Here is a 15,234-nt window from a genome sequence, read left to right on the forward strand (position 1 = left end):
GCTGGCTTCAAACTCAGAAATCCTCCTGCCTCTGCCTCTCTGCCTCTACCTCTGCTTCTGCCTCTGCTTCTGCTTCTGCCTCTGCCTCTGCCTCTGCCTCTGCCTCTGCCTCTGCCTCTGCCTCTGCCTCTGCCTCTGCCTCTGCCTCTGCCTCTGCCTCTGCCTCTGCCTCTGCCTCTGCCTCTGCCTCTGCCTCTGCCTCTGCCTCTGCCTCTGCCTCTGCCTCTGCCTCTGCCTCTGCCTCAGTGCTGGGATTAAAGGTGTGTGCCATTTTTAAGCTTTAAGGTTAAACTCCTTAAGGGTTCTGTTTATCCCCTCTAATTTTACCACGCTTCATGACTTACAAACGTCTTCCATCTAGATTATAACAGTACTATGCAGTCCACCCTCTTTCACTCCCCTCAACCCAGCATTCTCTTTCCAATATCTGGTAAGCAACATGAAGGAAGGGATTACTTACTTTTGCTCCCAGCTTCAGATTCTTGTCTGTGTTCCTTGATTGCCCTGACTGTGAGCACTAAGATGAGACAGTACACCATAGTAGGGAGCATGCCCAAGAGGAGTTCCTCACCTCAAGTGGTCAGGAAGCAGGGCTAGGAAGAGACTGGGGCCTGATTTCACCTTAAAGGTGCTCCTGTAGTGATCTGCTAGCCCTTTGTTCTAGTGTCTGCAGTTCCCCAAATAGCATCACCAACTAAGGATTGTGTGTCCAGCTTGAAAGTCTGTGGGGACCTCACATCTTCAAATGGTCTTTGCTTTTGATGGAATGAAGAGCCAACCTACAGACCCTGAGATTGGGTTTGCTTTTAAGTACACCCGTCTTGAATTCATCCCATGTCTTCAAGCCTACAGTGAGTCTCAGATCTGCTTTTTATCCATATATCAGCTAAATTTTGCAAACTCAACATCCTTTCTGACGGATTCTTGCACTTACAGAATTCTAGCAACTGCAATTTAGCAATTACCCAATTCAATGCTATCATTTTACATATGATGACGCCGAGGCTTGTGATATGACTAGTCACTGAAGAGATTGGAGCCAGAACCCACTGTGCCTGCTCTGTGCATGTTAGTAACACTGAGAACAGACACAGACAACATCTTGTTTCACTTAGATGCTTTTGATTGCAAAGGACAGTGCCATAGGCTATCACACAGGGGTCAGAGTTTCAATCCCTGCTGAAGCATTAAAGGAAAGGGGAATCATGTGGAATCTAAAAATAGGGCTGTAATATGATGACCCTTATAGAGACAGGCTGATGCCAAGCAGATCTGGGTAGCTTAGTGGCATATTTGTGGATGTTTAATGTGCGTTCTCCCTCTCTCCCTCCCCCCTCCCTCCCTGTTTCTCTCCCTCCCTCCTTTTTTCCTCCTTCCCTCTTTCCCAACCACCCTTCCCCTCCTTCTCCTTCTCCCTCCCCCCATCAATATACCATTTAAAGTTGTCTTTCTTCTCCTCTGACAACTTTTCTCAGCATCACCGCCAATCACTCTCAGTTTTCCTTGTTCTTATAGCAGCTCACAGTCCCCACTAGGGAGTACCCGAATGTTTCAGCATTCTTGTTTTATATGACCAGAAAAGATAAAGTAATTGAAACAGCGACTCTGTTTAGACGAATTTCTTCATTCTAACTGATCTCATGGGCTAATGGCCAGGCTGGGTATTGCTCTCTCTTGGGTCAAATGTCAACTGCGATGGCTGAGTCCAGCTGGGATTGAACTCGTGAAGAACAGGTCATGCTGGGAGGTACTGGTGTTTTCTCAGGCTCTCTGACTGAAGGTTCCCTGAAGGGGGTGGGATGTGCATGCAGGAGATACTGCACTGTTGTAGAATGCATCCAGGAAAATAGTCCAGAGGTACCTGAGACCAGTGCTTCATGCTGTTTCACTGTGGGTGAGGGAGGAAGAATGCCAGAGAAAAGCATGCCACACATAGCTATAGACTCAAGCTCGCAGAAGGGAAAGGGAGGGAGGGGGCACCTGCTTCCTCAGAGAGATGGTGGTGGGAGAGTCACTCCGACTTCTGCACCTCATGTCCTGGCTCTTCACTGTTCTTTCCTGTCTCCTAGGCTCTCTCAGATGAGAGTTCTGCCTCACCTCAGAGAGTCACCACCACATGAGTTCTTATCTCTAACCCTACAGAGGAATCAACCTGGCTTTGATGCCTCATATTTTTAATTACTCTTTGGCTATCTTGAAAAATGGAACATCTTAAAGCCAAGTGAAAACACAGCACACATTAGGTGCTGTCAGGCATAATACACAAGTGACTGGTAGTGTCGGGACTTTGGAGGTGTCCTTCTCGTTCATCAGTTTGGACACAATGACGTGACAGTGAAGTCCAGTTACATGTGAGTGTGAGATAGGGACAGGTTATGCAGTTCTTGATATATCTATCAAAGCTCTGCGATTCTCTGTGCTGTTGATTATGCCATTTAACTGGCTTCTGTTTCCTCATCTATAAAGGTGGAGATAATACTGATGTCATAGGACTATTGATTGGCAGCTGACTGGGATTTTGGGAAATGGTGGATTTAATTCATTATGGCTAAGGAATTTCATTCCTCTCCTTTCCACTCTTCCTTCGTCTTGCGGCTGCTTCCCCGCCTCACTCTTAGAGCCTAATTACAAATGAATTGGCTCTCAGGCCTTTGCCTCTTTCCTCTACCTTTCTACATACAGACCATAAAGCCTCACCTCTAGACTCCTGTTTCTCTGTCTGCTCTCGGGTTCCTGCTTTAGCCTGTGTTTACATTGCTGTGGCAGTGTCTGATGCTGGAAAACTTATAAAGAAGAGATTTATCTCATCTCTCCTGTTTCTGGAGACTGGAAAGTCCAAAAGCCTGGTGCTGGTTGGTGTCTGCGCTGCTAGTGCTTAGCCTGGCCTGCAGCGAGGCTGGCTGCATGCTCTTCGATGCCACTTATGCTGGATAACAGAAGGATGGAGGATGCTTTTTTAGGTAGATCCTAAGGCCAGTCCCAAGAGAGAGAATTCCCTCCCCAAACAAAGGCATCGCCCTTCTTGTGGATTCGCTCGCTTCATACAGGCACCTCCGTCAGCATTGTTATCCCGGGACCAACTTTAACATGACCTGTGGCAAGGCCATCCTGTATCCAAACCACAGCAGTTTCCAAGACAGCTCTGTGCATTAGCGTTCTTGTTATGCTTCTGACTTTAAAATCCCCAGAGCTTCCAAAAGCAGCTACTTCTCTGTAGGCTCATTAGGGAACCAAATCCTTATTCCAGTCTCTAATCTGCCTATCTAAACTTGCCTTCCCTACAGCAACTGATCCGCATTCGCTTCACTAGGTCACTGTGAACCACTAAAAAAAGAAAAAAACCCTTTGTTTCTTGAGATATAGAGATGGGATATGTTGACATTTATAGCTGGTTGGTTCACATAAGAGTTATATTTTGTTTCAATTTCTATGTGTTTCCTTTGATATCGAGCCCGGCCTTTAACTCCTAAGCCCATCTTTCCAGTCCAATTCTGAGGTAGGTTAGAAAAGGAGGTTTGAGTGGGGAATATGACTTGGTCAGTAATGTACTAGTTGCCCAAGCCTGAGGATCTGAGTGTAGAGCCTTGGCACCGTGTTCAGAAGCCAGGTGTGAGGGTGCAGTTTTGTAACACAGCTTGGCGTGGCAGAGGCAGGAGGATTCCTAGGGCTTTCTGGCCAAAAACCTAAATCAGTAAACTCCCAGCTTTCTGAGAAACCCTGTCTCCAAAAACATGGAGGAAGCTTGAGTAAGAACCAGACATCAACCTATGGTCTGGCCACACATGCACAAATACATACAAACAAGCCCATACACGCATGGGCATGTATGTACACATGCATACACACACCAAAGAAAGGGGGAAAAAAGAAAGGAACTGTTCTCTATGTTCACTGAAGTTTCTGGAAATGAATATTGATCCACTAAGTTTGTATCAATAAGCCTCAAAAATCTCTCCTTTCTTCTTTGTTTCAACTTCTTTTATTCTGTTGCAGATCTCTCTAGTGGGGTTAATTTCACCATCTATGTTATAACCTAGGGTGTTAATGAGGGATTAGGATTTGTTCGTGTTTCTCTGACCTAGAAAAGATTTCTATAGTTGATTTCCTAGATGGCTTTTTTTTTTTTAAAGAGCCCTTTGGATGAATCTGTGGACAGTCTCTTTCCTTGGTCAGTTCATTCATGAATTGCAACAGTGACTGGATTAGAGACAGGGCTGGATGTGGTCCAACTTCTCAGTAATGATAAACAGATTATGTCTGAAGGCATGTTGTCTCAATACTACTGAGCTAAACACACTTCTAAAAAGCCTCAGTATATTTAGCAGATTCTTTGCTAGATTGGAGCCTTTTATAACAGTTATTTTTAGAATTCAGTTTTTAAAATATGAATTAAACTCGTATTCAAATTTAGTAAGAAATAGAGAGAATATTGTATTGATTAGGGAACTAACAGTAGTGATCAAAAGCTAATTAGGGGCTGGGGATATAGCTCAGTGGTGGGATGCTTGCTTGCCTGGAGTGTGTGAGGCTCTGGGTTCAGCGTCCAGTGTTAAAAAACAGAGCAAGTAAACATAGAAACAGAGATCCCAAGATTTTTAGAATCTACATTTTGTTAGTCAACTGCTTTCTGTGGGTTAACTTTCCATGCCAGATCTCCATTTCTTTCCTCGTAGGGTCTCAAAGGACATCCAGGGCTCCCCGGACTCCGCGGCGAACACGTAAGTGCTTTCTGGCATTCTCTGGTCGCTAAGGTGGGCATAAAGCATCTCGCCGGGGAGATAATTCCTCTCTCGCCACTGCCATGTTTCCTCCGAGTTATTCTCATTTTATATAGAGCAAAAAGAACAGCTTTTAATCGACTAGCTATAGATTATCAGCAAAATTATGAACTAGCAACGTTTTAGTCTTCTTGCTTTCTCTTTTCCTGCTGTGTTCAGAACAGTGGGTCTTAAACCTCTGATTCACAAGTCTCTTCGAGCATTCTGTAATGACTACAGGCCCTCTCCAAGAAAATATACATATCTATGCGCACCGCTGACCTTCAACTTTAGAATTCACTCGGTTCTAATTGGATTATGAGACCCTAATCAGCAGCAATTCAAACTAAAATGGTCTACACATTGTTATCCTTATGCATGGGCACCCACGAGCATGAACTGTGTAAAAGGCAGCATACATTTGTAACTGCTTGGGTATGGATCATGGTGCTTCTTTTCTCTCCCACCGGAAAAAAAAAAAAGACATTGCACCATAGAAAATATGTACTCGTAGTCAGTGAGAGGGAGGAACAGAACCCAGCTAAGGTAACAATGCTGTAACCAATGATTCAGTAGAGCCTCAGGAAGCCCTGAAGAAAACTCCTCAATAAGAAGTGAGGATGAGTGTCTGAGGGAAATACACAAATAACGAAACAAAGCCAGATTCCTCTGTGATTCATATGAAGTGGGACAGCATTGCTCTTCCAGTCCCTGAGGTGCAATTTTTCAAGATTACTAATTACCACCCATGGCCAGGAAGGTGGTGTGTCTATCAGTAGCAGATGCAGGCTTGGCTTCCTGAAGCTCGGACAAGTGCTGAAAGGCATGTGAACATTTACAGGATGGGAGTAAGAGGGGGGTGGGGGAGCATCCCTGGAACTGCCTTGGCGGAAATGTGTTGACTCCAATGAAGGAGCCCAGTTTGTCAGACATCAGTGACAACACACCGTTGTCACTACTGAATGAATCTTCCCAACTGCTCAGCTATCTGGTTCTGTTAACTCACATGGTATTGCTCTGAAGGGTAATAGTACTACTAGCTGGGGAGTCTTGATTTAGTTTTAAAGACTGGAAGATATGGACGAGAGCATTCCAATGGTAAAGCACTTGCCACAAAGACCTCACTTTGATTCCTAGCACGCACATAAGAGACAGAAGGATCCTTGGGCTTCACTGCCCTTGGGTCAGGGTCTACTTGGCAAACCTGGCTCTCAGTGAGAGACTCATAACTAAAAGTAAGGTAGATGGCTCCTGAGGAATGGCCCCACGGTTAGCCTCTGGCCTCTGTGTGCACACGTTCACACACACACATAGAGAGAGACATGCTCACACACATACGCATACCCTTTATAAAGACTAGAAAAAGAGGAGTGAACATTCATAGTGGCTTGAGGAACAATAATCTTTCATTTCAACCCTGAGAATACCAGATGTGCCAAGGAAAGTAATTGATTCATTTTACTTAGAGTGTGGCTGTGATCCTAAGATTCATTTCTGGGGGAAAAAAATTATCAGTAAATCAGCCAGCAAACACTTGAGAACACAATTATCTCATTTTCATCAGAGCTGGCTGAGCCTGGACTTTTTGCCAAACTGTATTATGATGGACTGCAGCCTGTAGGATACTTAATATTTTACATGTGCTAATTAATGAAATGCTCAGTAGCATTGGCCTACAGCTGCAGTTTCCACTGTAGAAGCTATTCCTGTATACTGTCCATCTTCTCCACATAATAGTCACATGACCCAGGTGTCATTACTCTGTGTTGCTCATAAGAAAACCAAGATTGTGTAGAAAGGTCCTGGAGTGACATTGCTGAAATTCTTAATGAAGTTGTCAATTAAGCACGGCTGTTTTGACGTCCTTTGCATAAGAAGTGACATTGGGACAGGCTTCCTCCTCTCCCGCTGAGAATATATATTTTTAAATCCATTTTTAAGTACAGAGTGAACTCAGCCACAGTGCCTTTGCGTTTCTGTGCTTGTCACAGTAGATTTTAGAGTGTGGCTGTCCCACAGTATGCTAGTGAATTGTGAAGACCATGAGGGACGCTTGCTGCTGGCTTTCTTGGTGCTTGGCTCTTAGAGGGGGACTGAGACACAATGGAATTCTCCTGTTTCCTCCCCGCAGCTGGGATGTGTTAGGAACCCATCCTGAATCAGATTCCCCTTGTGTTCCATTGCAGACTCACTTAAAAAAAATGAGTTCAGTTAACCTAATGTAGCTAGGAAGGGAATGAGCCAGGCATGGTGGTTGCTGTTAGTCAGAGAGACAATGACCTATAAATAAAAACTGCCTTTTAAATGTGTCTCAACCCTTCCCAGCCTCATATCCAAACACAACGGCTCATGACTCTCGACTTAGGTCTGTGTGTTTTGGAATCGGATGAGACATTAAAGAAGACAGTTGTAGATAGACTGGGGCAAAGGTCACACACAGGAGGCTTTTCCTAGAGTGTTAACTGCGTACCACACTCACATAAGAGAGCGTCCGTGAGTAGCAGTCTCTGGAACTAGAATCATTGATTTAAGTCCTAGTGTCCCATGTACTAGCCATGGTCTCCGTGCTGCTGATGACTGAAATATTCTATCTCTTTTCCTCAAATCTATCACACAGGAACAATAATATCTGTTTTACAGGGTTTTTAAAAGAGATTGAACAGGAGACGTGAACTTAGTGTCTGTATAATGCTCAGTGAATAGGACATGAATAAAATACCTTACATAGTTGATATCAATAGGGTAATAATTTATATATAAAGTTTTAGAGATGGTTCTCACGTAGATAAGAATTTTTGTTGTAAAAGCCTCAGAAGGCCAGTGTTCATTCACAGTCCATTAAACTATCTCCATTCATTACTTCTACATATCTTCATCGCTCCGGATGTAAAATAATATCCACTTACCAGATGTAAAGCACAGGTAAAATACGCGCTGTCTAAACAGTCTTAGGGAGGAATAATTGTTGGTCAAAGGGGACAGGAAAAGGGACAGGAGAACAAAACTAAAACAAGAGGGAGGGACTTTAAATTCTATCCTCCGTTTGCTTTTCCCTGGGTCTGTTCTTTCTCCTGACCTCTCCAGATTTTTAGGAGTGCTGAGGTTTCAGTATTTAACTGGAGGTGGTGCTTCTGTGTGCCTCAGAAGGTGGCAGACAAAAGGCAGTCTGCTCTCTCTTTATAGGCAGTAAGCTGGAAGTGGGTTCCGTGTCACTGGACTCTAGAATGCCACCCACTGTTCTACCGCTGTTGGCATATGGTGTTAAATAAGAGCAGCACAGCACATCTTCTTTTAACTTTCCTTCATTTAGGAGTCGCTTAAGACACATAAACCCCGAGGAAACAGATGAATGGATGAATGAATATTGATGAGTATGTGGACAGCTGGTTCAGTAACTAAGAGCACTGGGTGTTTTTCCAGAGGACTAGGGTTTAGTTCCAGCACCCACAGGGTGGCTCACAACCATCTGTAACTCTAGTCCTAGGAGATCTGCTGCCCTCTTCTGACTCATACACGTAAACAGCTGCGTAAGTAGATAAAATCTTTAAAACATCAGTGAAAGAGGATGCAAAAAAATAATATATTTTTTTTACTAATTTTTTTCAGCCATTCTGCAGCAGATTTCCTCTCTGATGTCTTTCGAATCTCTATATCAGTTTTCTTGGAGCAAAATGTATCTGAAGCCAAGAATACAAAGTGTATCAATTCCAAGTGAATTCACTCTGTCTACATTAGCCTGGGCTACTATGTCAAAATTCCGCTGGCCAGATGGCTTGTAAACAACAAAGCTTTATCTCTAACATCTAAGATGCTCAGTAGGCCAGCCTGGATGGACTCTAGGGAGGGCTGTATTCAGGGCAGGAGACAGCTGCCTTATATCCTGGCAGGGCTACCCAGCTCTTGACCTGTTCACGTAAGGGCCATTCATGAGGACTCCACGCATTTAACATAACTACCTCCAAAAGGCCGTGCTACCCCTTAAACCATCAGGTCTGAGTGTTGGACTTAGGGTTTCAATGTATGAACTTGGAGCAGAAAATGAATATTCCATCCAAGCATCCCCCAGATCTGTTCTGTGAGTTTGAGATAGACCCATGGCATGATAAAGGTAGGTGTCCATCAAGATCTACTTACTCAACCAGACTCTCTATACCGCTATGTCTACCTTAGACAGAAACGAGGGGCGGAAGTTTACTGATCCTCCTTGATGAAATACTATTAAGACATGTACTTGCTCTACCTGGGAAATAATTGTCTCATTGACGTAGCCAGAACTAGACCCTCCCTCCCACCTTTGTTATTAGTGGTCATTATCACACTTGGGGCCTTTATGTAATGGTTTTATTCATTTTTATTAAAACTTTCAACTTAACTTCTCTTTAAATAACAATTTCAGTATGCTACATACCATGCTATACTCAATAATTTTATGGGAATTATTTATTATTATTATTATTATTATTAAAGTTTAGGTATTGTAGATACCAAATATATTTCCTTGGGTGTTCTCTGGTGTTTGCCAATGTCTTATTTATTGACTTTTCATTTCAGGGACTTCCAGGACTCGCTGGTAATATTGGCTCACCTGGCTACCCTGGCAGGCAGGTGCAGTGACTATATTTACACTTCTCCTTCGAGTCCCTCTTCACATCTGCATGGCATATTCTGATTTTGAGAGCTGTTGTTCAAATGATGGATACGTTAGTTCTCCTTCATGGCGAATTACTTAGACAAACAATCAAAATCAAAGTTGTAAAAATTCTTCGAATACTGTACTGTAGGCTGGTTTGTTGGACGTGGAAGCCTGGCTTTTAAATATATTTGATATATTTTTTGTGGTGGAATTTTTAAAGTTATGATGCCTGAGGGAGTAATGCCACACTAACTTGACTGAAATGAAATAAGTGTGAAGGTGTCTCCGCAACAAGTGTTATTTTAATAACACACTTAGGAAGGCTTGGGAAACAGTTGCCAGTTCTTCACACACCACTATGGGACACTTGCATCTGACATGAATTCAGTTCATTGTACAGTTTTGAAAAGCTGTTTCAAACATTTTGTATCTATTTCCCTCCAACTTCCTTCCCAATTTCACGTAAATTAATAATAGTTTTTCTTCTTAGACTTTTCACTACTTGATTGTTTCTAAAAGTAACTAGGTAGATATCGAGCTGTAGATTTATAGCCTCATCATCGAAAAATTGCAAGTGGCAATATGAGAGCTAATCAATTGTTAACAAAAGTGTACCTTAGACTCTTAGAACTGTCTGACAGTATTGTATGTATGGCGTACTGGAACCATTTAGTGAGGGTGTATGTTATCAGAAAACTAAAGTATGAGGACATACATGATTTGAAGTTTAAAACATATCTGCCTCTTTAAAGCTTACCAAAATAGATCTTAGAGTAAATTAAGAGTAAGTCTAACATAAGACCAACAATTTTCCATTGAAAAATAATTTAGAGAAAAATAGTTTGTTGTTCCTAACAACACTTGCCAATTTCTTTATTTAGATGACTTAAATATATATATTCATATATATAAATATATTTATATTAAATATATTAAATATATATATATATATTCACTGTACATAATGCCTTTTGGGTTCTGAAGTTCCAAAAATCTTTGAGCATTTGTAATGTTCTTTAGGTAAACTGAGCTCTGAATTTCATAGTCTTAGAAATGATACCCTTTTTGTAGTTTTATCAGTCTAATTGTTAGCTCTTCAGGCATACTTTACCATCCTGACAACATCTCTTGTTCACACTAGGGTTTAGCTGGACCAGAGGGTAACCCAGGCTCCAAAGGTGTCCGAGTAAGTAGCCGTTTTTCATCAGTTTATTATGTATGCCTGCAAGAAAGTAGAAGGAAATGATACAAAGTACTTGCCATTCCCACACTTCTTGGCTGTCTTGAGTTTTATGCAAATTTAGTTAGAAAGGAATGTGTTTGCCATTTTCCCTTGGTGCACAGGAGCCATGGGTCCCATCAAGGCTGTGTCTACATCATTCTTATGCACTTCCCATTCTTAACTTGCTGTTAGTGATGCTAGGATATGCTGTACTCACGGAGTACAGCATCATTTACATATGAGCACACCAAAGCCTTAGAAGACACATTGGAGTGAAGAGGTGCAGAGATGTACAGCAGTTTAAAGTGGAGATGATTTGATATATGTGAGAATCATCATCACTGTCAGGGGTGAGGACGCATCTGAGAAGAAGGACGTCAGCTTCACATCAGGGCCATCCCATTATGCTTCTAAACCTTTAAAGGAAAATGGGAGCCATCCTTAGTAAACAAAAAAGGGAAAATGGAGTGTACTACAAATTACAACCCCATAGCTGTCATTGCTGGGTTTGGTGTGTACATCCACAGCCTCTAATTACTAAGATTTATGTGCTGTGCATCTCTCCCCTCCCCTCACTGAAATGCCTGTGCTTCTTACAGTCTACCCTTTTATATAAGTGGTCTATGTGTTTTCCTGCCCCAGAGCATCAGCGAGAGAAAGGCTTTGACTGTGTTGATTTGCTGTTGCTGCCGTGCCTTGGGTTGCACTCGACTCTTTTGTATCAGTGAAAAAAGATCAATGTGTAATGCTTTGACAGAAAGCAGTAACATGAGGAGAAGCTGTTCATAATTTTACATCTTTAAATTTAATATTAAGACAAATGACACTTTTAAACACTTCTACTTAGAATTTTGTGGAGTGAGCAGTGAAACGAGACAATATAAAGATTGTTTTCTTGCTTGAAGGGTTTCATCGGTTCTCCTGGAGAGGTGGGACAGCTGGGACCTGAAGGAGAAAGGGTGAGGTTATTTCCTTCAAATATTACGTCTGAAGCGTTCTCCTGGGAAACTCATATATCAGGGAAGAATTCTTACTGAATTAGCAATTAACCCTAGGCTAAGAGAAATCACCTGTAGAAATAGTATTTGGCTTCTACTAAGAGAAATCACCTGTAGAAATAATATTTGGCTTCTATAAATTCTAATGAAGTTTTTGTAGGAAATATCACATGACCATATCCAGTTAGAGTTTTTAAATTTAATCTTTTAAAGTACACGTTAAAATATGAAGATAAGGCTGTGTGTAACTATGCCTAGTCCTGATGAATTTCTTCCTCTCTGGGGATCATAAATGACTGTAAGTCAAGGTGGTCATATTAAGAAGGGTGCTTTAGATATCAATTAATTGATACTCAAACTCAAAGTGGATTGAAATGGGAAAAAATTAAGAATAATGATGGGAATAGTACATGATTTACCAAATTGTCACACACACACACACACACACACACTACTATACAAATACTACATATAGATTAATTCCTGTAATGCTCACCAAGTGCTGTTGTTATTCTCATTATTGAACGAGAGAGTGAGACATATACAGAGAGAACAACTGATCCTCGACCATGTGCAAGAAGTGCAAGTGCTTAGAACACGGCCACCATGTTCTGGGTACCCAGCCCGGTGGATGACTGTTACAGTCTACTGCTTCTTACATGACCAGAAACCTAAAGAAAAGCTGGTGACATCTTTATAAAAGATGGTCTGCAGCAGTCAGGGAATCTTTCTCTCTACCTTGCTTTTCTGTAATTGGTTCACACAAAATTGGAAGCATGCAGTTTGAGGATTTGATTAGCTCTGTTTATCTCCAAACAGAGAGAGAGGAGACCTAGGAAGACAGACATCCTTGCCTGTCTTAGCTGTAGAAAATAAGATGCTCTTATTTGTCTGGTTCCCGTTATTGGTGGCATGCGTACTCTTCACCAGGAACCATCGTTACCCAGGAAGGCAAGGACCCCATTTGAAAGACTAAATGATATCAGCAATCTTCTCTGGAGAATGGCTTAAATATATTTTTTAAAGAATATATTGAAGTTAAAGGAATCTATTGAGACTTCTCTGGACATGATACTCATATATATATTTCACTAATTGATATTTAAGAAAAAGAGCTGTGCTAACCAATGCATAACTTCATTCAACAAATGCTTGCTTTTGCCTTTTCTGTATCCTAGGGCACCCCTGGGGTCCGTGGAAAGAAGGGTCCGAAGGGGAGACAGGTATGTTCTTTGTCCTTGAGGTCCAGCAGGATCTAGTCTTGTTTGTTTCTCCCTTCTTTAAATGTTCCTGAGTGTCTCTGTCTTTGTTTGTTGTGCTGCTTTAACATTGTAGCAGATAATACTTGATACAGCAAAGAAAATGTAGATGAAGATTAACTCTAACTATAGTACTTCTTAGATACCTCTTAGCCTTTTGGTGTAGCCCCAAAATAAATTGTTGTCTCCCTGGCCAGGAAGTATAACGCCAGAACATACAGGAACAACTGAAACAGGAATGGAAACACAGCTTTACCCTAGACATCTTAAGTTCCACACAGAGATGTCCAACCTTTTGACATCATGACTCAATGTTGTCATCTAAGAAATTCTGGAGACCCACAGAAGTAACAAAAACATTGCAAAAAATGTATTATTTTAAGGATGCTTGCAATTTTAGATTGGACTGTCTCGGTTGAATGTAGCCCTTAGATTGCTGCTTGGTCAACCCTATGAGTCTTTTTTCTTACATGCCTTATATTTTCTGATTTAAAAACATACAGAATGTGAATTTCACTAGACAAAACTAGTCCAGAGAACAACCCTGGCTAGGATAACAGAGCTAACTAAATATCCTTCTTCCATTTGTGGTATTTTTCTGACCACTCTAAGGTAGCTTCTAAGGTGACAGTCTTACTGTACTGTGATTGTGAAGGTGAAAAGATTCTTTCACAATAGCTTGGCTCAAAACTTTGGTATTTATGAATACTATCTTAGTGCCAGCAAAATTGGGATCTATGTGTCTGGCACATATAATTGTTTCTAAAGACCTAAATCTGTTACAAGTACATATATTTTAAAGCAACAGAAATCTGTGAATTTTGCGTTGTAAAGAACAAAGATCCCAATAATTACTTTGTTTACTATTTCCCTCTTTCTTTGAACCTGCCTTTTAAATTCAATATTATTCTTTTGGACTTTAAAAAAAAAAAAAAACCTTATGAATAAAATGTCAAAGTTCGAAGTGAGGTCTGTCCCTGAATTTGTTGCCTGCCCGCCTGTGGATCCCATTCCCTAAATGGATCACCTTGTCTGTGGGAGAGGATGCCCCTAGTCTTGTAGTGACTTGATGTGCTGGGGGGGGGGGGGTTGGGAGGGAGAAGTAGTGGAAGGGATGATGCCTAGAGGGGGCTCCCTCTTCTCAAAGGAGAAGTGGAGGGGGAAGGATCCATTCGAGGGGATGCTGGGAGGAGAGGGGGCTCATATTGGTATGTGAAGTAAATAAATAAATGTGATTTTTTTTTAAAAATCAAAGTTATCTGTAACATTAACTATCTGTAATATTTAAATTATTTAAAATAGTATTCTGAGCTTTGTAGTAGAAAGCACCTCAGGATAGGTTCTAGCGCCAGTAAGGGTAGGAAGAAGGAGGTCTGAGATGCAGAATTGTAGTTAAAAGCAGTAACACTAAGACCCGAGCATAGATGCAGTTACTATAAATCTAGAAGTTCCTGCTTTTTTCTTCTACTCAAGCTACTTAGAAAGAGGTCTGAATTTTTTTCCCTGTGATATTTGGCCAAAATATGATTGTTGTTTGAATTTTTTACTTAGAAGACTTCAATGTATTGGAAAAAAAAAAAGGCCCATCAAACTGACAAAAAATGCAAAATAGACCCCACCTTTTGTTTTCGTGCATCTGTAACAACCTTCAAAGCTAATTTTTTCACAGCTGGAATGGCAGCAAATAGCATCCCACCATCATCAATATGTAAGGGACTATGTGTGCTGTGCTATCTTATTATGCTCTATTTCACGTGAACAGGTATCATGCTCTTTGCATGGTAGCCCCTACCTGCACACCCCAGCAGAACTCAGGCTCTGTTTATCATATGTCAAACTTCCAAGCAAACTGTGAAGCTCTGGGTCTGTTCAAGTGGACAGTAGGCCAGGCTCCTCAGCTTTGGTCTTTTCTGCTCCAGTCCATGGCTCTCAGTTTTCCCATCTTGTTCCTATCAAAGTTACTAACCAAAAAAATCATTTATAATAGTATATAACTTCTCATGCTTAAAAAAAAGCACATTATCTATTAATAATTATTTTAGGAGTTAAGAACCTGAGACAAACCAGCAGACAGTGGTAGGGAGTGCTGAACAAATCAAGCATTTCTCAATGAGAGATCCTGTCTCCAACAGAATGTGAGGACCAAGGTTTCCCTCTGTCCTCCACGTATGCCTTATAGAGGCACACAGCTGCATGTGCACACTAGTAGATTACAAATCATCATATTACATTTAAGGTTTGAGGGTAAAAGAGTCCTAGGTCATGGCCCTGGGAAAACAAAACTGAAAGCCGTAGGGAGGGTTGCTTTTCTAACTATAGAAGAGGATGCCCCAGCCCCGTCTTTTTCTCATAGAACTTTCTGCTG

General features: G+C 41.5%; 1 protein-coding gene across 8 annotated transcripts in view; it reads left to right on the top strand.

Annotated features, from left to right (window-relative positions):
• The window catches only part of Col24a1 (collagen, type XXIV, alpha 1), a 259,542-nt gene that overhangs the window by 40,673 nt on the left and 203,635 nt on the right, over positions 1 to 15,234 (top strand). For all 8 annotated transcript variants that reach the window (XR_001783751.2, XR_001783752.2, NM_027770.3 and 5 more), the window contains 5 exons: positions 4,674 to 4,718; positions 9,309 to 9,362; positions 10,532 to 10,576; positions 11,518 to 11,571; positions 12,789 to 12,833. Coding sequence is in view for 5 of the 8 variants with exons in the window: in NM_027770.3 (NP_082046.2) it covers positions 4,674 to 4,718; positions 9,309 to 9,362; positions 10,532 to 10,576; positions 11,518 to 11,571; positions 12,789 to 12,833 (243 nt within the window). In the remaining 3 variants the exon portion in view is untranslated. The remainder of the gene's footprint in view (positions 1 to 4,673; positions 4,719 to 9,308; positions 9,363 to 10,531; positions 10,577 to 11,517; positions 11,572 to 12,788; positions 12,834 to 15,234) is intronic.

The sequence above is a fragment of the Mus musculus genome, chromosome 3 (genome assembly GCF_000001635.26).
Source record: "Mus musculus strain C57BL/6J chromosome 3, GRCm38.p6 C57BL/6J".
Classification (NCBI taxonomy): domain Eukaryota; kingdom Metazoa; phylum Chordata; class Mammalia; order Rodentia; family Muridae; genus Mus; species Mus musculus.